The sequence below is a fragment of the Amphiprion ocellaris genome, chromosome 5 (assembly GCF_022539595.1).
Source record: "Amphiprion ocellaris isolate individual 3 ecotype Okinawa chromosome 5, ASM2253959v1, whole genome shotgun sequence".
NCBI lineage: Eukaryota > Metazoa > Chordata > Actinopteri > Pomacentridae > Amphiprion > Amphiprion ocellaris.
Genome location: NC_072770.1, coordinates 34,375,563 through 34,398,837, shown reverse-complemented (window position 1 = coordinate 34,398,837; position 23,275 = coordinate 34,375,563). Strand labels below are relative to the sequence as shown.

At 39.2% G+C, this 23,275-nt stretch overlaps 1 protein-coding gene across 1 annotated transcript in view; it reads right to left on the bottom strand.

The window, feature by feature from the left end:
- Nucleotides 1-22,301, bottom strand: part of pparg (peroxisome proliferator-activated receptor gamma) — a 38,019-nt gene extending 15,718 nt beyond the window's left edge. Inside the window, exons 1-3 of the mRNA XM_023264231.3 lie at nucleotides 22,157-22,301; nucleotides 3,544-3,843; nucleotides 2,277-2,443 (exon numbers count right to left, since the gene is read on the bottom strand). Of these exons, the coding sequence (XP_023119999.1) occupies nucleotides 2,277-2,443; nucleotides 3,544-3,843; nucleotides 22,157-22,208 (519 nt within the window). The 5' untranslated portion in view covers nucleotides 22,209-22,301. The remainder of the gene's footprint in view (nucleotides 1-2,276; nucleotides 2,444-3,543; nucleotides 3,844-22,156) is intronic.
- Between the last annotated feature and the right edge of the window lie 974 nt (nucleotides 22,302-23,275).

Here is a 23,275-nt window from a genome sequence, read left to right as displayed (position 1 = left end):
CTTACCTTCATTCAGCCTCTGAAGGTACAGTACGGCTTAGTTTAAGGGGGCAGAAAAACAGAACACTTGTACCACAACAGTTCAGACAGTGTCAAAGAGGTGTTGTTTCAACTCTGTGGTGGTGGTTGAGGCTGTTGTTAGTGGTTGCGCTGTATTTGACTATATTACACTGTAGTCAAATGCAGCACCCTGCAGTCACTGGGTCAGCTACAGAAGCTGCAATCTAAACATTTTAAAGAGCAAATCAGGTGATATTAAAACTCATAATGTGTTGGTCTGTCTTTCAGTGCTGTCTGACACATCCTCCTTTTATTCCCACTGCACATGTAAATCTTGTCATCATGAATATGTTTTATTTTGTTTGGAATTCTTCCACAGTGCAGATTTAAAATACATCATTGAGATCCAATTGCATTTCTGAGTTTCTTGACATACAATTAAAGTTAAGTGTTCTAAACATTCAGGTAAAAATGAGAATCATAACTTCAAACTGTATTTCTTTTCTAACATCTCCACCGTCCCTTGCCCTTTTTCTGATTAGCCACCCAAGACTTAGATACTGTGCTACTCACATAACACATAAACTTGTTAACCCTCCTGTTGTCCTCATTTACGGGCACCAAAAAATATTGTTTCCTTGTCTGAAAAAAAATGCAAAAAATCAGCAAAAAAATTCCCCAAATTTCTGAAAATTTGCAAAACCTTCAAGAAGGAAATTCCAATAATTCCTTAAAAGTTTCCCTTTAAAGTTTTATTTTAAAAAAAAAATCCCCCAAATTTGGCAAGAAAATTCTTGTAAATATTTTTTAAAAATGAGTAAAAATCTTCCAAAAAAATCCTAAAAATATCTAAAGTGATTACATATATATCAGTAAAACTTCTAATATTTTCTTAAAGAACATCCACAAAAAAATCAACCAAAATCCAGTGAAATTTGCTGGATTTTGTTAGATTTTTTTGTGAATATTCTTAATAAACATTTTTAACATTTCTTTTTTCCACCAAAAAATGTTCAAAGATTTCCCAAAAAGGTTAAAAATGTGGACATCAGAAGTTTCACTGTGAAAATATTTTTCCCCCACATTTTCACACTTTAAAACGGGTCAGTTTTCACCCGCTGGACAACATGAAGGTTAAGTGCACAGATATAGCTAAAATAAGCTGGAACAAAAACAAACCAAGACATAAAACTATCTGATTGTCTGGAAGTGAAAGGGTTTATGGTTTAAGGAACATCAAATAGTACAATTGCAACATTTTTGAAAAAACTGATACAAATAAGATAAATAAAGATGAAAAAATGTGTTACATCAAAATAATACTTGTTAATAAAGAGATGTGCTTGTGGTTTTGGTCTTCTCATTGGGGACTGCTAACAATAAGAAAAGTAAAGAATATGCACAGACATTTCCTTGTAAGTAAAGTAGCGTTTTTAGCAGGTCGGATGTATTGCACTGAGTTGCATCATCTACTTCATGGCCCCTCAGTGAGTTTCAGGGTTTCGTTTTTTTTCTACTAACTTTCCATACTAATAAATTTTACATCCATGAAAACGTCTTGTGACCAAACCAAAAGATGTATATGCGGTACTATGGCTGATTCTGAAAATCTTGTGTGTTTGGAGGTTAATGTCACAACAAGAAAATGGAAATATGTCTGAAACTCACCCCGCACTCTATTAGTTATTTATACTCTATGCAGACAGATGAACAGACAGAGGGTTTAAAGGCCTGGCTGTATGTTTGTAGAAGCACACGCCTTTGCTGAGCCCTCACTGAGTGGAAAATGCACGGGGCTTGTGGTTAGAGTGACAGACATCAAAAAGATGAAAAAATGCACACTTCTCTCCATGCATTACAGAAATTATTTATTCCACCAACATGTTTCACCTTAGGGTGACACGCGGTGACAGAAAAAGGAAGGGTGGCAGAGAAACAAAACTTAACCATTAGAAGGTGCACCTGTTGCCATTTCCTGACGCCGCTCTAAGGTGGTATTTTGTTTTTCATCAGTAGAAATGCAATGAATTCACCCTCCACTACTACGCATTACTGTTTAAGACATAATATATATTTAAAAAACATCTTTCAAGCAACGTTAGTCCCAGCCTTAGTTGTGCAGACGTGGGATTGTTCTTTGTCTCTTGTGATGATAAACTGAACATGTTGGGGCTTGAATGCAAACTAAATGAAAATGAAATTAATTGTTTGGTCACATGTCTCAGTTTGTTAATACACTTTAGCTTCATCTACGCTTGTGATATCTTTCAGTCCTACCTTACAGCCCTCACAGGCATGGACGCCATAGTGAAACCCTGAGGCTTTGTCTCCACATACACGGCACTCGATGTTTAGCGATGTCGATGTTGTATCGTCCTGGAGCTTGGAGAACACAGGACTGTCAGAGTACTGTGGAGGTGACTCTGGTTCCAGCTTGATTGAATCTGTTAGAAGAAACACCATCAGGGAGTTAGGACATGCAACAGACAGACAGACACTATTCATTAATCCTGGTGTCTTTAAATGTACTTTCTATAACCAGTCTGTAACTGGGTCAATATATAATTGTGGATCTTTTTGTAACATAGTTGACACATATCATAGTTGACATTTTTGCTGTTTTCAGGCCTAAAATCAACATGGCCACCTATAACCAAACACCACATGGCATTTTAGAGAAAGATTCTTCTAAACATTATATATACAACTGAGTAAAATAAAATTGCAAGCTATTTATAAAGATAATGTAGTAAACCTGTTGACATGCCATAAATCCACTCTTGACTCACACACTGCTTTATATTAAATAACTCAGAAAGCCTTGGAGTCTTGCCAGTCTTTTCTTCAGGAGGAAATGACATCATGTGGAGCAGGTCATGTGATCTGGAATTAACACACTTCCTTGAGAGGTGTTTTTGTAATGGGGAACTTAGTTGAAAGTGATTTCTCAGACACAGACACAATTTGTTATTTTCCATATCAAATTTGATATATTACCAAAAAAGAAACATCTGTCATGATTATCTCAACTTAATAAAAAGAACACAATCAAAACATTTTTGAATAAGCTCATTTTATTATTGTTTAGCTAATTAGAAGGTGGTTGTTATTAAATTCAGACGGTTATTTAGTTGACATTTTAGTGAAATCCATTCATTTTTTATGAATAAGTGATTGTGTCCATAATAAATAATAATGGAATTTGTAAAGACATGATCATAATGAACATAAAAAAACATTTTTTTGTTAACTTGTGATAAAAATGTATGCAAGATATATCCCATGGACTTCAAAAGTCCCTCAATAATATATTGATCTAATTGCTGTTTCCACATAATCAACTCTCCTCTGAATGTTGTACACCTGAAGTTGTTTGACATTAACACATTTTTTATGCGACTTAAAACAGGTTGTATACGTTTCAGGCTCTTCCTCTTGCAAGAGAACTTTTGCTGATAAATAAAGAGCTAGTTCATAAGTTATTTGTCATTTTATATTTATTAAGTTTTATTTCCGATTGACCCATCACACAGAATGCACTTACTGTGTGTGTCCGGCTCTGTCCTGTAGCTGTGCATGTTTGTGTAGTCCATGTTCGTCAGGTGCTCTTCACTCTGCGGTGGACTGAGGTCATAGGCCAAAGCAGCGGAGGACATGGAGGACATAAGCGACGGAGGAGACAGAGAGGAAGGGATGGACGAGGAGGAAATGGAGGCGTAGTCTAACGTGGACAAATGCTTCATGTCGAGGGAGTGGGAGCTGTCGTCCAACTCTGGCAGATCCACTGTGCTCAGACTGAAACCAACAGGCCAAGCTAGGAGTTGCTGGGTGTCCACCATGTCTACTGTGAAGAGACGAAGCGAGGTAACGTTAGTTGAGGAACCTTCTCTGATGGCAAGGACAATATCACTGAAGGTGGCCTTGATAAAAGAAAATAATAGCAGAAGAACCAAAAAAGAGGGGAGGAAGAGAAAAGGAGAGAGAAAGGGAGGATAAGATGAAAAAAGGTCAAGCAGAGACACAACAGAAGAAGGGAGAGAGAAATATTCAAAGAATTCGGAGGCTTTAATCGCCATATGTTGCAACAAACAAGTTATCAGTGAGATTCTTATTCGCTAAGTCTCTGTCTAGTGACGACAGAAATATGTACTGGTTTCTACATACTAACAGTCCCTTAAATGTGCCTGTTCAGAAAAGTTCAAAACATCTGGGCACAAACACACACTGCAACACGAGCACAACAGCATCCCTGCAGTCTGTCTGTTATCTAGTAAACAAGCAGGCAGACTGACAAACGGAGTACAAGACGAACTCTGGCGCTGATGAACGTCTCTGCTCAAAACATTGCCTTCCACTGTTGCTGTTTGGGTGTCTCACTGTGTGATTGCCCAACCAAAGGACAAAGAAAGCAGGCCAAGGATGTAGGACTCCAGATTTTGGAGGGGAACAGACTGCACCTTCCGACTGTTGAAATATGTTACGGTCTGGGCTGGCAATAAAAGTTGAAAATATTGTTTTGTGAAGAAGCCTGTTTCAACTTCTAGGGGTTATATTTTTATTTATTGCCTAGCATTACTGAAGGATACAGCGGGGGATTATCTGTATTTTTTTATTTTTTTTATTGATAAGAAATCCCAATGAAGGACGAAACTATTCCCGCAAACTTCAGAGCAAGAGCGTACGGAGGCTGTACTTTAATGTAAAAACCCAAAAGGCCCTCTCTAGAGTCAGTGTTTGGTGTGTCCACTCTGGGCTACTGTAGAAACATGGTGGTGCAACATGGTGGCCTTCATGGAAGGCGACTTGCTCCTATGTAGATAAGAAGACCTCATTCTAAACTAAAGAAAACACGATTCACCATTACAGGTGGTCACGTAGAACAACATATTAGAATTCTGCTAATATATATATATATCATTAAATAATACACACTTAAAAAAAGCCAAACCAACAACATCCATCTCCCAACCTTTTCTGTGACTTCATGTAGTTCTACTGTAGGTGTAAACCTTTCAAAAACAAGTGATGAACAGGTCATGTTCATTATTTTAAAAAGTTTTTAAAAGTCCTAAAAAACTCTATTTACTGTTTTTTTGTTTGTTTGTTTGTTTTTAGATAGCATTAGCAAGTAGCAGTCAGCAATTGGTACTTGCATCTTAGATGAAGTCTGCTTGTATGTAACCCTGCCTTTGTTGTGATCTATAAGGTGCACTAGCAAATGTTTACAGCAGAAGAATGCATGTAGGACGGTCTCAAAATCAATGACAGCATCCATGTACGCTGAACATGTCATCTCGTGCAATGATGTGGCTCACTGATGCATTTTAATAGTTGGTAAACCAAAGGAGCTGGATGGCACAAAGAAGCAAAGTGACATCAGCTGCTTTAACGGCCACTTGTTCGTGCACATTTTCCTCAATAATTTATGGAAAGTCCACACAGCTCCCTCTGGATATTCAGCTCTTTGTTGACACAAATCATTGAAAGCTAATCAGTCATTCAAATATCTAACATAGTCACCTGAAGTGACCGAAGTCCACCCATCACGGGTTACTACAGTCTACACAAACTGCACACAAGTCTGTATAATCAAGGCCACATTTGTACAAGAGTGTGACGTAGAAATGCAATTCGTAGAATACGTTGTTTTTAGGATGTGTTTAATCCTTACAGTCTCTTTTCTAAGCTGTGGTCCTGCAAAAATAAATGACTTTATTGTCATTATTATTATTTTTGAGAAATATTGCCTGAAAGAAAAGACATTACTCTTAGAAATAAGGCTGCATAACAGACAAAGACAAACGTTATTTCAACATAGTGAAGAAGAAATTATTTATTTTGTTGTAATCAGGGTAGTGGTTGAATTCTGACTGCTATTTAAACTAAACACACCGCGAAAAGGAAGAAACAGCAGATTGCAACAGTTTATAAATAATCAATAGAGTAAAAGGTCTGTGAACTGAACCACCTGAACTGCCACACAACCTTCATAAGCAGCACTGAAACTCAAAATAAACCTTCCCTAATCAACCTCCAAAAATATATATAGCAAAGAATGCAATGAATTATGCAACAGGACAAAACTAAAATAGCAATACTCCGATGGCACAGTAGCACCTGGTATAAAAATGGCTTGAAATGGCTCCAAATTACTTGGCAAAACATCCCCGTGTGATCAAAAACATCCTCCTCTCCCCACTACTTATTATTTCCTCCTCACTTGTTTGGAATGTGGCAGCGAAAATCGGACGGGGGGGTCCACTTAAAATTCTCATCGATTGTGATATTGTTCCACAACAAGAGAGAGAAAGAGTGTGTGTGCAACTTCCACCACTTCGGAGGCTGCCTGCTTATTTTTCAATTTTCTGGCCAGCTGCCAAAAAATCCAAAGCTAAAATAGAAGTAGCGACTTGTGTCCTGGTTGGCATGGAGTCATCATATAGAAACCTAGTGGGAGAGAGCTCCAGAGATGAAGGGTGAAGAGAGATAAATCGAGAGGGATGACAGAGAGCAAGTCCCTGAACCACTTAAAAGAAATCAAACTGTACCCTATAGGCTCCTAGGAAAACCCCCTATATTAGAAAATTCATGTCCTGCACTCAACCCGACTTGCAATGACGAAAAGGAAGGCGGCTGCAGCCTGGCAGTTAAACCAAGGGGCTTAAATCATGTCGTAATCGAAGGTGAAAACAAGTTCGTACTGTAACTTCTGTGTTGTTCGTGGAAACAGAGCGGTGCAAAATCTACTGAATTAAACATGTTTGTATCTGTGAGTGTTGTCTGGGAAAGCAAGCTGTCAGACATCATAAAAGGTGACAGATGATTAGTAAGGGATATGCAGCGTGTCTTGCGTCCACAAAGGTGTGTGAGCACGTGTGTGCCAGCATCTCCTGCCAGTTCTCACATTTCCACTTGTCAGAACTTGACTACGAGGCAAGCGTACAGTGTGTAGGAGTGCTTTCTACTGGCCATTGCCTCAGTCATGACATAACAACAAAAGGCCCAACGGCAAAACTGGCAGGCAGGTCCGGCGAGCTGCTGTACGACGTGTGTGAGCGTACAGTGAAGAGCATCAACCAGCTCACGTAGTCATTGAAACAAAAGGCAGAGCTGATTCATCGACATAAAACTGCACAACAACTTGAAGAGAGGCTGTGATGCTGCTCTCACACAATAGAAATCAGCAGCTCTGGAGAAAAAGCCGAAACCAGGAGGTCAAACTGAGAGATGTGAAATCTTTCCTTCAGGGACAGAGTTGCAAAACTAATGTAATTTTTAAAAATATTTCTTCACAACAGCCCTGATTCAGTCCAAAACAGGCTGAAGCAAACACAGGGGTTCAGATTACTGCACAGAAAGTGGGTTAAGTCCTCTTTTGTACCTTTGACAGTGCAGTTTTATTTAATTTAATTAGCCTTTATATTATATACACTTGTAGAGTGCAACAAAAACTCAGTCAGACACTATCTAGCGTTATCATCATTTCTTCTGAGGGTTGAGATGCTTCTGACACTCCTACACAGAAGGAGTCGTTCAACAGTCAGGCGCAGAAAATGCATAAGTTAGAGGGGAGTTTAGGACACTGGAGGCTGGTCTGGTATATTTAGTAATGTGAGAGACAAAGGGGAGAACCTGCCCTACTGCATTCAAGACATTAACACTCTTATCTTGGCTGTTTGAATAAAAACTATGCAGCCGCGCTGAGGGCAGGACTGCACCACTAATATCAAACCATGGGTGTGTTGTGCTGGAAGTGAACATGCAATATATGCAAAAGAGAGCAAAAATATGTTACATAAGGGCAATCCATTTTTCATTTGTGTTTCTGACATTTTTTGAATGCATACAGGTTTTTCATACATCATAACTAAGTGAGGCAAGCAGGTAAATACAAACTTGTTCCCTCGAATAGAGCTGCATATTTAACTAATTCAGCTCAGTCTGACAGTTTTCTTGCTGTTGCCCTTTAAAGATCCTGAATATATAGTGACATATTGCAGAGTATTTCTCCACTAGAGGAAGGCGTGGTTTAGCCTTCTTTTTTTTGCATAGTAAGCCATTTATTTTATCACAGTTGTTCCGTGTGCGTGAATGTGTTTATGTGTGACAGAGAGAGTCAGTGCACGGAGCTCTGTGACTTCCTGACCTCTTCATGTAAAACACCATGCGGTTCAGTGTCAGTGACTAAAACAGAGATATGCCCGCCTGCACGTCTGCCTCACACTCCCCACAATTTCTCTGAAAAGATCAGCATGCTCAGTTTTCGCCTGGTTAAGTCCTGCACAAGGAAACCGTGGCACACTGGAACATGCATTGTAAAAAAATATTACGGTTTATTTGACTAAGCAGCCTAATTTATAAAATGATATGGCGAAGACATGCTTCCAAAACAGTAAAGTGTAAAAGCGTGAATGTAGTTTCAGTGCACAAAAAAAAGCATCCTGTGTCACTCTTCAGGAAATTAGCACTTTTTAAAAAAAACTCTGGTGGTGTCAAGCCACTATAGGCAGAATAACCTGAACGGGCCTTCCCCCTCCGCACCTGAACGATCAAAGACGAGAGTAATGGAAAACCAACTGCACCCGAAGTGTCAGGCAGAGGTCTGGACTGCCCTCACGACAGAAACGAGAGTCTCCTCTCGTTTGAAAACCCACTTGCTTGGTTGGTACTGAATTTGCTCATGAAAAATCTTCAAAGCTCGGCACAGTGGGAGGCTAGAAACCACAGTCTTCATCTGCTTGGCACAGATCTGAGTAAAACAGCACCCAGACAGCCACATGATTTCAATTTGATTTTTTTGGTCATTTTTTTGGTTTGTTTCAGCTTCAAAAGAGAAAAAAAAAAAAAATGGAGCGCTGATAAGCATCTGGTCAAACTCAGGTCAGACTGAGAGGGAGGCACCACGTTTTACAAATGGGCCCCAATGTAAGAAATTCTGCGTTATTTTTCGAAAGCACGGTACACTTTATTGAAAATTCAACATTTGTTTCAGAATTTTCATGCGTTTTACACAAGAAACACACAGGAGAAGACAAATCAGAAAGACAGAAACAGCATGAAGCAGATGAAGCTGCTCACATGACCTAGTTACACTTTTCTTCTCATTTGGCCCTTTGGGAGAAAAACACTCCAAAAACTCTTCCAACAGCAAGTTTCCGACCTCGCTGGTGCTACCAAATTTCACATTAATCTCTCACACAAAACAGGGCAAGCTCATGAGGTGATAATCTGTTGGAGAGAAAGCAAACTGCATATCAAAGAAAAGTGGTTGACCTCCAGGTCTCAGCGGTAAACACTGATGTCTGCTCTCGTTCTGAGTCGCAATCAACTCACCACGATTAAATGTGCAAATGTATTTGTTGCTGCTATTTGACAGTCTTTAAATGTAGCATTACACTGGTCTTTGTACTTGCTGTAGCTATCCAAAACTGTCGATCCTGTTTGAACAGGAACAACACACACACACACACACACACACACACACACACACACACACACACAAACACACACACACACACACACACACACACACACAGGACACAGTGCCAGACACTCACCCTGTTTCTCCCGTTTCCCTCCAGAGAGTGTTCACTGACCAGCATGTAAGTGACAGTGACAGTGACAGGAGACCGGTGAGTGTGTGTGTGTGTGTGTGTGTGTGTGTGTGTGTGTGTGTGTGTGTGTCTGTGTTGGTGTGTGTCTGTTTGTGTGTGTGTGTGGTCATGCTTTTCCTCAGGAAGTGATGACCAATAGAAAGGGAACTACACACACATCTTCTCTCTCTGACAGAGTCTGGGCTCAGCAGAAGTTCAGACAGCGAACTATCATGTGGTCTGTGTGTGCGTCCTTGTGCGTGATGGTGTGTTCGGCCATGTGTGTGCGTGTGTGTGTCCAAGTGTGTGTGTGTGTGTGTGTGTGTGTGTATCTGTGGCTTTCATTCTCTTTTTCAGTGTACCCATGTCTCAGCATTTGAATACAACATATAGTTGTTCGCGTGAATGTGTTTTCTTGCATGTGTGTGTGTGTGCGTGCGTGCGTGTGTTTGTGTGAGGTGGTAGACATCAGATGCAGATGATTTCCTGTTGCTTCACTCTGACAGGCATCCTCATCATGCCTCTTTGGTTGCACTTCTCTCCCTCCGCTCAGTCAGTCGGTGTCGATGTGACAGCAATGACGCACTCACTTCTCCTCCTCATGCAACATCTCAACGCGGCACACTGCTAGCTGTCTACTTAGTTAGGGTTAAAAAATCTAAATGGGGTTATTTGTGGGTGTCAAAGTCTAAAACATCAGAGGTGTTAATGCTCACAAGCTGGACTCAGATGCTCACTGTCCAATGCTAATTTCAGCAGCGGAGCTTAAACCGCTCGCTGTCATTTTTTAATTAAAATACGGCAGATTTATTAAAGTAAAATGTGTCTGCTGCGCCAATAATGAAGGAGAAGTTATTTCAAATCATTATAGCTCATTTATTTCTTTAAATAATACTGAAATTGTCTTATTTACCTGAGTTTTTGTTTTTTACCTGTGGGGTGTTCCACGATTATGTTCAATAGGTAATGTAAAAATCTGCCTTTTGGCTAACACTGATCTTTTCAAAATGCAAATTGTAAAATGAACTGAGACAGCACAGTTGAGGTTGTTACATAATTAACAGCTCTACATATAGCAGCATTCTGTGGTTATTTTTTCCCCTTTATAGATGTTTTTAAATTCTACTAAACACACATCCTTAAACCTAACAAGAGAGAAGTGGTTTCTTCTTACTGGCTGTGACTGTTTGAAATTTTTGCCTCCATCTGCATTTGTGCACAAGTAACGTGACTAATAGGTGACGCACAAAAAAAGCACAAGTTAAACTGAAAAACAAGTTTAAAAAAGGCATTAGTTTAAAAAAAAATCCATTATCAAGGAAAGGAGACAGGAGTGATACTGAAAAAATGTCAGTGTGTCTCTTACCATCAAACATTCACTCGCAATTGTGCTTTTTTGCCAAAAAGGGTCAAGGATGGACAGTCAGGGTCAAGTGATTTCACGTTAGTTTGACAGTAGCTTTCAGTACTGCACTTTCATACAAAGTGCTACCAAAACCTGTTATTCCAACAATGTGGAGCCATTTAGAAAGAATGTAAAGCTGAATGTTTTTCCGAAGGTAATTCAGCAATTGTCTGAGAGATGAAAAGGAAGAAAAAATGTTGCTGGTTAGAAGAAGGGAGGCTGAACATGATCTGCATTCATAGCACGTTTAGATGAAGCATTGACACCTGTAGATTGTAATTGTTCACATAATGTTATCTGCTGACATTTCTAACCTATGCAAATGTGTCGCTAACAGCTCACACAAGGTAGCTGCCCACACCATGATGGATCCATTTGAAGACTTAAACCTCAGGTACGAGTTGAAACTGTCTGAAAAAACTCAGGTGTCTGGAATAACCGTAAAAAGTGACTCACCAGATCATGTCATATACTTGTTTCTCCATGTGTCAAGAGATGAGGTTTTGTGTACTTTGAGGTTTGCATTTTTGTGTGTATTGTGGGTGCTGATGCAAATATGAGCTAGACTTAACCATGAGTCAGACTCCAATATCCAACAAAACCGCCCGACAGTGACAGTGACAGTGTTCAGTGACAAAAACTGTTTTTCACTGACACAAAGTAAAGAAAAGTGTGTTCACACTTTCAGTTGTAGCCACAGACATTTACCGATATTTACCTTTGCTTTTATTCACTGGTGGGAAAAGCTCAGTTTTAGCCAAATACAGCCGAGCAAAAACCAATCACCACGAACGGCACCCAGATTTAATCGCTTTCAGAAGACAAACCACACCAGGAAGTGAACAGCATCTAATATGGCAGCTATGCCAGAAAAACATACCAGTCACGGTCGAATATACGAATTATGCGCTCAACGCTACTAATTCACGACAGGCTTGACATTGCTGATTTGTTTACATCTGCATGTATAAAAACCACCTGAAGACGTCTTCAGTGTGTCCATCCTGAGTTTAGCAAGCTTAAGATTTCCAATTGTAGTTCAAACAATGGCAGCTGAAACAGAGCAGACCATGCTGGAATTGGAGCTAATAAATACTGAACAGCTACTTTTAACCCCCGTGTCGTCCAGCGGGTCAACATTGGCCCTGGTTTAAAGTTTGAAAATGTAAAAAATGCATATTTTCACAGTGGAACTTCTGATGTCCACATTTTCAACATTTTTGGGAAATCTCTCAACATTTATAAAAAAAAAAAAAAAAAAAATGTTAAAAATATTTCTTAAGAGCATTCACAAAAAAATCAATCAAAATCCAGCAAATTTTGCTGGATTTTGGTTGATTTTATTCTGAATCTTCGTAAAGAAAATATTAGAAGTTTTACTGATATACATGTAATCACTTTAGATATTTTTAGGATGTTTTTGGAAGATTTTTAAACATTTTTTGAAAATATTTACAAGATTTTTTTGCCAAATTTGGGGGATTTTTTAAAAATAAAACTTTTAAGGGAAACTTTTAAGGAATTATTGGAATTTTCTTCCTGAAGGTTTTGCAAATTTTCTGAAATCTGGGGAATTTTTTGCTGAATTTTTTGATTTTTTTCAGACAGGAAATAATATTTTTTGGTGCCTGTAAATGAGGACAAATGGGAGGATTAATTAAATTACTGCACGGGAGAAAAGAAAAAAATATATATTTTGAGACTATGCATAGATTGATGGAGCAATGAAAATGAGAAACAGCAGAGGACTGATGGTTGTGTTTGCATTATGGGCATTTTGTTTCACAGAAATATAATGTTTGCACCAATCAATATGCTGTGTAAACACGACATGTTACTACCAAACGGACTAATCATAGTTGGTATGGACTGCATTACTGTGATGTTTAGTTATATTTCCATTGAGGTGCACATCAGACTACATAGAGTACAGGCCTACGACGTTCCTACAGTGTACAGTAACAGCATGAGTGTAAATCAAGCTTCACTCTTGGCTGCTTGCTGCTAGTCGTCTAACTACTGTCCAAGTGGCTCCATCGTGTTTTTTGGTGAGCCAGTGAAAACGTAGCACTGGGTACCGGACAAAGATGGGGCACACTATAAGACAGCTGAAACCTATGAAGACTGGACAAACCACTGGTGTCAACTGTTTCATTCTGTGCAGTTTTTTGGAGTCCTGACAGAAAGAAACACATAATCAACAACTAAGTAAATACAGACACAACACATTGGTCAACAGATAAGCGGCGATTACAACCGAGTAAGAATGATACGTTCAATATAAACCGCGATACTAAGAGTTAGATGAGATGATCATACAAATGTTGGAGCAAGCAGACATTTATCACAGTTTAGCATAAAAACAGAAAATGGAAAAACATTTGATCTGTCTGTGTCAATTTTTTAAACTAAAAACAGAAAAAAAATGCATTGACCAGCAGTTACATGTAAGGCTCAGACACTAGCACAGTGTCAGAAGAGTGGATACAATCCTTTGATCTAAAAGCAGAAATGTGAATAAGCGTTATATCCAAAATATTGAGCTATTCCTTTAAACCTCTGGCTCTCCACTAAACTCGATGCAGGAGCTAATAAAGTAACCAACAAACATAACACTAGTTTGCTTTTTCTTGCCCTCTTCAGAGGATTTGATTATTGTGCACATGATGTCAACGATCATAAATACCAAAATCTTAATGAAAACCACAGGCTGAGCAGGCAAGAGAATAAGAATCATTCAACACCACACAATCAGTACGAGCTGATCCATACTGGACTAATCATGCCGCTCTGGTAGCACTTTTGTCCTCTATGACATCTCGTCTCTTATCATCAATATTACTTCATATCACATGGCCACAATTCTGATACAAGTTTAATAGAAATGCTGATTTCGTCAGTCATCCCTTGCCATTCTCAGATTCACACACACCTGTGCAGAAACAATAATGTTCTGCATTGCTTTTAACAAACTAGTTCGACTGGGACTTGTATCAGCTCCTGTGCCACTGGAGGACAGGGTGACTGAACTCCACTCAGCAGCACTAACAGCATTTTGAACCCTTTCATGCAAACAAAGACGGACATTTAAGGACGCATTCGCATTATGTTGATTATATTTGCACATGCAGGGACATGTAAGCGCAGTGAAACTTAAAGTTTTAAATATTTAAACCCAGATATATGAATACACACACAAATACACAAGTAGATTTGAATACATATGGAAAGAGAGTCTGAAAGAGGGAGCATCCACTGTTATGGCATATACATAAGCCTTCCGCTACATATGCTGCTTTCTGGGAATCTGGAGTTTTCACAATAATCTGAGGACATGAACTTTCCCCCAAATCCTTTAAATAGTTATGAGTTGCTGGTTGATGAGTCCCTTGAGCTCAAGAGCTTCCTCACTGGATAAGGGGAAGGAGTGGTGCTTGCCGTCAAGGCCTCACATCCACGGATACACACACACATGCGAATGTAAATACACGCTGGCACACTGAAAGACGTATGTGTGTGAGGACATGTATGTGCACAATATCAACGAATCGCGGCTCAGGGCACTCCTTCCATTTATGACAAAAAGAACAAAGTCAAACTCTGTCAGTCACATTCACACAACTGAGCCTGAGAGGTGCTGCACTGAAAATGACGGAGTAAAAAATCATGAATGAGGACAACAGGAAATTGAGATGTTGAGATGTATGCAGTAGCTATTTATGGTGATGGTAAAGTTTAATGGTCACTGTTTGCGTTCGCGATCTCATGTGTGAAAGAGGCAAAGACCTTTAGCCAAACTCCTGTTTTGATGTGAAGAGTGAGATGAGGGCAAAGCAGTAGGAAGGCAGTGAGGTACAATGTGGGAAGGGTCGTGCCTGTTCCTTGAAGTGGAGAGGAAAAGACGGGAGTGTGCCGTCTTCAGCTGCTGTTTAACTGGACAATAACAAAGCAACGCATGACGTGACTCTCATTCACAGAACGTACTGTAAATACGTGTGTCGGGAAAGGTGTACGCAGACAAAACGGATCTTGAATTGTCTGAGGTTCAAGGGGAGTTTAAGGAGGGTCGGAGTTGACGCAACAATTGACCCATTCTCTGAGATTGTTCAGCCAACTGTCACTTAGCACAGCAGGTTGGTCAAGTCTTCATTCACACGTCAAACCGGTGTGCAAGGTGTTTAGAGGCTTTTGCAAAACCATATGTCTTTGTTTGGGCTATTGCATTATTTTAAAAAGAAAGTGCTGCTCACGATTAGTACAACGACTATCCAATATCTCCCCACTGTGTGGAAAGTAATGCTCAAGATGACTTTATGTATTAAAGATACGCAGCAGATCTGTATGCAAGCTAAGTAAGCAAACAAGGTTATATAAGAACAAAATAACAGGTGGCTCCATTGATTTCCACTATCATCCCTCACAGGACCATCTAGGTTTAAACTACAACCAATGCTGTTTCTTCCGTTTTTCTCTTCACAGAAAATCAATACATTGTCAACTCTTGAGGATGGTGGCTTTTGTCCCAAGGCAAAACACTTTAGTGTTCAATACAAGTCAGGTGGAAACAATAAATCAACCAACAGAAATGCCTTTTCAAACAACTCATTAAACTTCAGTGGCTTAATGAGGCATTTAACTAAACACTGACAAAATCTGCTGGAGCTAACTGCCTCATTTGGTAAAGTTGACCATCTGTAAAGAAGGAAAGTGACTTAGCATTATCTAAAATCAAGGACCCATTTCAAAAATTAATATTTTTGACTAGTGTGGCAACAGTAACTAAAAACACAGAGCGTACGTAACAATTAATATATTTAAAATGATCAACAAATGCGATTTAAACTACACGAACACATGAAAAGCTTCCAGAATGAGGCAAGCTATCAAAAGCCTTTGTTCCTGTTTTTTCCAAGATACTTTGGCATTTCACCATTCTGAGCCAATTTTAAATTGCAGGGGTGGATTACACATATTATACATTGATTACTCATTTATTCTAAATGAGACCTGAACTGGTGATGTCTCAAGCGATGCCACATCCAGTGAACCCACAGAGAACACTGTGTTCATCAAGTCTGAGTCACTCTAAGTTCCCACTAGAGACGAAAGATTTGACCTGAGGAGCTGCTGTTTGCTCCCACATCTTTCTAAAAGGGAAATTAGGACAAAGGTTGCTAGATATCCCTACTGTCTGTTGAATAATTTCTATGTCAAAGTGCACTGGCGAGGAAATTATTTGTGTGTTTGCGTGAGTGAACATGCGTGTTTAATTTTATGTGGTTAAGGGCAGATTACAAACTCCATCAGAGGCCCCCCAGAGGCCCTTTAGAGCCCCACTGGGCCTCTGAAGCTCCAGGTTCAATGCATGTCAGTTGTTTTAATGTAATTCAATTGACGCTAATTTGATTGGGAGAATGCAGAGACTTGTGTCCTAAGACAGGCACATCCTTATTATATGGTCTTGTGGTAGAAAAGGATGACTCCAGTTTATACAATACTGGGTAATACACTACTGGTAAAACGTTTCAGAATACCCAAATTTTTCCATTTTTTCAAATTGAAATTGAAGTAATTCAAGTACAATGAATAGCTTGAAATGGTACAAAGCTAAGTGGTGAACTGTCAGAGGTTTAAAAAAGGTAAGGTTACCCAAAACTGAAAAATAGTGTACATTTCAGAATTATAAAAAAATGTCTTTTTCAGGGAACAAGAAATGGATTAACAACTTAAAGCTGTAGCAATGGAGGTTGATCAAGCCTTGAAAGTTGGTGCTACCATGTCCTATAGACATCCCAACTTTTCTTGATTATTTACAACCCCCTCTGTCTGGATGCTACTCATCCTCTTTACCAGGAGTATAAGTTGCTCCCCTCTGGCCTTCGTCTGGCAGAACCCCAGGCCTCAAGAAACAGGTACAAGTTCTCCTTTGTGCTTACCTCCATTCGAATCATAAACGCCGAGAAGAGGAGGTAATAAATTGTGTTTTGGTTTGTTTTGCTGCGGTACTTTATCATGTACTGCGATGCACTTTATCCTGTTTTTACTTGACTTTATTCTGGCTTGCTGCTGCCAACTGTTTGCACTGAATTATTCTTGACTACATGAATGACCAAGATTGCTGCTAGTGTCCATGTCAATCTTATGTTTCGTGTGATACTGTCTTCATTTATTTTATTATTTATGTTTTTTTTTATTGAAGCTTTACTGTTTTTTTACCACATTTTTACTGTTTTATGTGGTTTTTACTTTTTAAATTTGTTTGCTTTTATGGTTTGCTTACTGGAATGCTTGTGTAAACTGCTGCAAAACAAATCGCCCTTCAAGGGACAGATAATAAAACTGAGTTGAGTTGTGTCTGCAAAAAAGTAGCATTGGAACACACCATGGTACCATACCCTCCAGAGCATTATTTGAACAGTATTGTAGTGCAGAAAGTAGTGTGTTGCTATAAAAATGGTGAGGAAAAAAGCAATTAACAATAGAAGAGAGATAGACCATCATAACACTTAAAAGAGAAATTGCGAAGAAAGTCACGGGGGGAGTGAGTACAGTTTTCTTCACCATCAAAAGGCACTGGAGGAAACTCTGACAGGAAGAGGTCTGGAAGACCCAAAGCCACAACAGAATCAGAAGACAAGTTTCTGAGAATCAACAGCTTGCGTGAAAGGCAACTGACAGGACAACAGCTTCAAGCACAGCTTAACAGTGGTCGTAGAAAGCAAGTCTCAGTTTCAGTTGTGAAGAGAAGACTTGGAGTTGCAGCAAGAAGCCATTACTAAGACATCAGAATAAGAAAAACAGGCTTGTCTGGGCCATGAAACACCATCAATGGACTACTGAAGACTGGAAGAAGGTGTTACGGACTGATGAATCAAAATTTTAAATCTTTGGTTCATCACCCAGGGGTTTTGTATGCCATTGAGTAGGAGAAAGGATGGTTCCTCAGTGTGTGACATCAACTGTCAAACAAGGAGGAGGAAGTGTGATGGTCTGGGGCTGTTTCACTGGATCCAGGGTTGGTGACTTGTACAGACAGAGAGGAACCCTGAACCAAAGCAGCTACCACAGCATTCTGCAGCTCCATGCAGTACCCTCTGGTATGCTCCTAGTTGGTCAGAGGTTCATCCTACAGCAAGATAATGACCCAAGACATAAGTCTAAGTTATCCCAGAACTACCTTAGGAAAAAAGAACAAAATGGTGAGCTTGAAAACATGGAGTGGCAGCACAGTCTCCAGACTTAAACCCCGTGGAGCTGGTTTGGGATGACGTGTCACACATATAACAAACAAAATCTAACAAATTTGGCCATCTTTTCTTTTTGTTTTGATACAGTTCTACTCAGTGAGGTATTTATCTGAGAGCACAGTGACACTGCTGCAACAAAATCTGGCAAGATAACAAGGATGAGCAGAGGATCATGCAGTCAGTTTAAAGAACTTTATTACTATTATAAAAACCAAAACACGTTAACGGTAAATATGTGGCAGCATCAATCCATTCATGGACTTCAGTAAGTATGGTAGATCGAAGTGGGACCAGGCTGCTGTCTCTAAAAGTAGGTAGATTTTAATAATGAACAGTTTGGGTAATAATTTGATTCCCATCAATTACACCACCAAATAAGTTTGTTTGACCTTTTAAAGGCTGTGTTCTTATTCAAATGAAGAAGAGAAACCTGATGAGCCAAAACTTAGATAAAACTGGAATCTTCAAAAAACGGTATCTTTTGGTTTTTAATAATTCAGTTATTTCACAGAAAATCAATCGAGATTAATTATCAGATTTTTCTTTTTTTAAGCCAAAATGCAAAATATCTGATGACACCAACAATCAAACAATTTACTAAACAATCACAACAATAATAATTGGCAGATGAATCAATAATTGGAGCCTTAACAAAATATTCACAACCCAAAGCATGCTGCTAGAAGGGTGAAGACTGAAGAACAGACCGAGAGAACAGAACGGAAATGACATATTACTTCTGTTACCGTAACTTTGGTTACAGTTATTGTTTTAATGTCATGGCTTAACCCTCGTGTTGTCCTGTGTCAAAATTGACCCATTTTATAGTTTGAAAATGTGGGGAAAATATATATATTTTCATAGTGAAACTTCTGATGTCAAAATTTTTGGGAAATCTTTGAACATTTTTTGGAGGAAAAAAGAAATGTTAAAAATGTTTCTTAAGAACATTCACAAATTTTTTTTCTGAATGTTCTTAAACAAAGTATTAGAAGTTTTACTGATATATATGTAATCACTTTAGATATTTTGAGGATTTTTTGGAAGATTTTTATTCATTTTTTGAAAATACTTACAAGAATTTTCTTACCAAATTTGGGGGATTTTAAAAAAAAACTTTTAAGGGAAACTTTTATGGAATTATTGGAGTTTTCTTCATGAAGGTTTTGCAAACTTTCAGAAATTTGGGGAATTTTTTTGCTGATTTTTCTGATTTTTTTTCAGGCAAGGAAACAATATTTTTTGGTGCCCGTAAATGAGGACAACAGGAAAGTTAATGTTATTGTTTTGAGAAAGTTCCATTGTTTCTGCATAGAGCATATTTAAAACCTGCATGAAGATGTGTTCTTTTCCCATCCAGACACAGATGTATTTAAGTATGAGAACTGAAAAGCAGCTTTGATGTTGTCCTGAACATGAGTCACTTCTCAAATGACAGGTGTTGCTGTGACTGAAGCATGTAGCATGATGAAGCAGACGAAGTGTAACAGTATTTTTTTTTAAATGTAATGTAGATTCTGTAGTTTATGAAATGAAAAAAGTTGTAAAGACGTGCAGTGTACTCAACTTCTGAAATCATATTCGCCCAGAAAACTACTACAATTTTAAAACATTGCTGGACAAGATTGAGACAAAATTAGAGGAACGTCACTTTGATCAACTCCATGCCCAGTTTATAGACGTTATCAGTTAGATGGTATCAGCCCTGACTATAAAATGCCAAAAATAACCACACTAAAAAGATGCCGCTGAAACTAATAAAAATCAAAATCCCAGTTCTCCTTCATAACAGTAAAATCAGTATGTAGCTCCAGGAAGACACTCTGCTAGTCACTCTAGATGAGAGGATATTGTGGTTTGACAGAGTGAGATACAGACATAAAATATTAGCTCGAAGACCTGAATTTTTCATATGCAAACCACCTGCTTGTGTCCCAAATTTAGTTGAATGTCAAAATGCCAAAATGTCGCCGTAAGTAGACAGTAAATGGTGAAATGATTGTCCTTAAAGTTAATAATTACACACATTTTTAAAAATAGAAAGATGACGCTAAGGCTGAGCTGCATCAGACACCATTTTGTCTGATGAAACCAAATCAAAGGTGAAATGCTCACGATAGTAATATGAAAAGCTCGATTTGGTAGAGGCAAACGTGGTTAATTGTCTGTGGGCTGAACTGGAGCGTGTCTTTCTCTTTTATCTGGATATTTACATGGATACAAACGTGCAGACAGTCCTCCCTTCCTTTTATATATAATGTTCTAAAGCCACAGCTTAGAAGACTGGCCACTGTTGCTTCAGGGATTTTGATTTAAGATTGAATTTCATCCGAGAACGAAGGTGCCTTTAAAAAGCTGGACTTTGTCTTTACACCAACTCAAACAAAGCTTTGCGTGTCTACATAGAGGCAAACATGGCTTTCAGCTCGTGTGATGGACAACATAAACATAGCATGGTATCTTGAGGCACTCCTTCCATTTATGACAGCGGAGCAAAGTCCAAATCTGTCTCATTCACACACACACACACACACACACACACACACACACACACACACACACACACACACACACACACACACACTTCTCTTTAGGAATTATATAACTTGATAAGCAATGATTCACTGGTTGACTGGCTGAAGCAGATTATGCAGAGATTACGGGACAATTTTATCCAAGATTCTGGTTTTCTTGTAACTGATTAAAGTTATTTTAGACACATATTCCTAAATCTGTTACTGTACAAGACACAACTTTAAAGATATGGTCCATATGGGGCTCAAAACTCAAACAGCTGACAAAAAAAAAGAGAAAAAAAAATTAACGTGACAGCTCATCAAGTCAGTTCATTAAAATGTGCTATTATGACATGAATCCGGATAAGCACTGCTAACCAGAGAACTTCTCCTATTTCTCAACCGCAAATTCATCCGAAGTTCTCCTACTTTAAAATAGCCACCTTACATCAGCGATGACATTTCAACCTTTGATGAACTGCAACGCTGCGATCACTTTGATAAAAATCGAATCATTTATTGCATCATTTTTTATGTTTAATGCCGTGTGAGCTACTTGATCATGATAAAATAATGTGCAAAAAACCTGTGACAGGTGATTCTTTTCTCTGTGCCTGTCTCCCTTTTCAATAAAATCAATCTTATTTTGCTTACAGTGCTTCTTGTTGCATTTATTGTTATGGCAGCAACATGTATTTCATATAACCGGCAAGTCTTTTCCACTAGCTGTGCATGGCTTTCCTATCTTCCTGGCAGTCATGGCTTAGAGTGATGTCAGTACACTATTGACATTTTTAACTTTAAATTTGCTTTAAACAGGCAATCTATCACAGTCACACACTTTGCATACTGATTTATCATGGTGTGAGTATTAAAAAGCATCTCAAAGTAGACCTAGAGCAAATTTAAAGGAAACTTCTCTGAATGATCCCATTTAACCTGTGAGTATGAAGAGCAGAAAAGGGTTTAAATTGGTCTAAATTATTTCAGAAATGTCACTATATGACTGATGATAAGGAAATAAAGGAAAGACATTTGTGAACATGGCAAGCAGCGAGACTAAATGTTGGCACTGACACTTTTGGTTTTGTACAACAAACTGATAAGTTTTCTCTGATAACAACTACCACAGAGCCATGCAGCAAACCTCAAAGAGAAATCAGTGTTTGCCCCCGAGCTTATGTCCAAAATACTGCTGAGTCAAAGCCATGATTTTCAAAGAAACACAGCCTGCGTTGATGTTGTGTAACATTCTGCAAATTCCTCCTATGACACAGCAGATGAAGACATGTGAGATGACACATTAAAAGTTGCTTTTCTGCTTCCATAAATACTAATGTAATGGAGTTCCTGCTCTGCGTTACAGAGATGAAAACAGGCTTCCATTTGCACTCACCTGAGAAGCTGTGACCACTCTGATGGGTAAAATCTCTGCCTGGTGTTTGCATGTCAAACTCACACTCACACTGCGGCCCACAGACACACTATGGACCAACACCTGACTGTGTGCCACTTGTCAGTCCTGTGGCCGCACCCCTTCTCCCCTCCTCACCATCACCACCACCCCCCAGTCTGGCAGCCTGTCACACTGCCCAAATGTCCACCTAAACACATCACATCCAGCTGCCTTATGTTTCCTTACATAACATTAACGGATACTTGAAGAAGTCTCCAGTTTGAATTCCACTGTTGAGACAATTTGGCATCCAAATCAATATCAAGAATGATTTTCCAGTGTCAAAAACGAATCATTTGATCACAGACACATTTTCACATTACCCCCATATTCAAGTCCAAACATCATTTTACGTGGTTTCCAGAGTTTTATCAACAAACCAAAAGCCACAACACTCAGAGCGCAGCAAGCTGTGAGCAGAGCGGAAGGTGACTGACCTGATCAGTGAGCTGAAACGCGGAGGAGACGGATCCCACTTGCAGTTTGTGAAGCTGGGTCGTCTTTTCTCGGCCGTGTAACTTCGCTCGTCGGCTTTGGGAACCGTTGCGTCCGCACCGTGCGCTCAGGAGCGCAGCGCCAAAGTGGTCAGGGTCTGTTCGCTGTGGAGTTCGGCGCTCATGCCGCTGCTGCTGTGGTCGATGTCTGCCTGCCTCTCTCTCCTCCCTCCTCTCAACACAGCCGCCCGGGATCCTGAGGACACGCACAAAGGCATCAAATTACCCTTTAAAGCTCTCATTTACTTCATCTGAACTACTTTTCATGGGATTTCCTCAGTTGGTTACGCACTTTGTGAGAGAAACGTAACGTAAGGACCAGACTGAGAAGGTTTGTGTTTGTTATCATATTTGATTTTTGTTGAAGACTGAATTTTACTTAAAGGAATAGTTCGATTTTTTTGAACATTGCTTATTCTCCATGAGAGTTACGCTGACTTGAATTATTTAGCTAATTACACCAGCTAGATAAGACAGGGAGGTGACCTTAAGACTAAAGACTGCAAACTTACAGAAACAGCTTGCTGACTCCAGGGGCAGATCTAAAGAGTAAATCGGGGGGGCA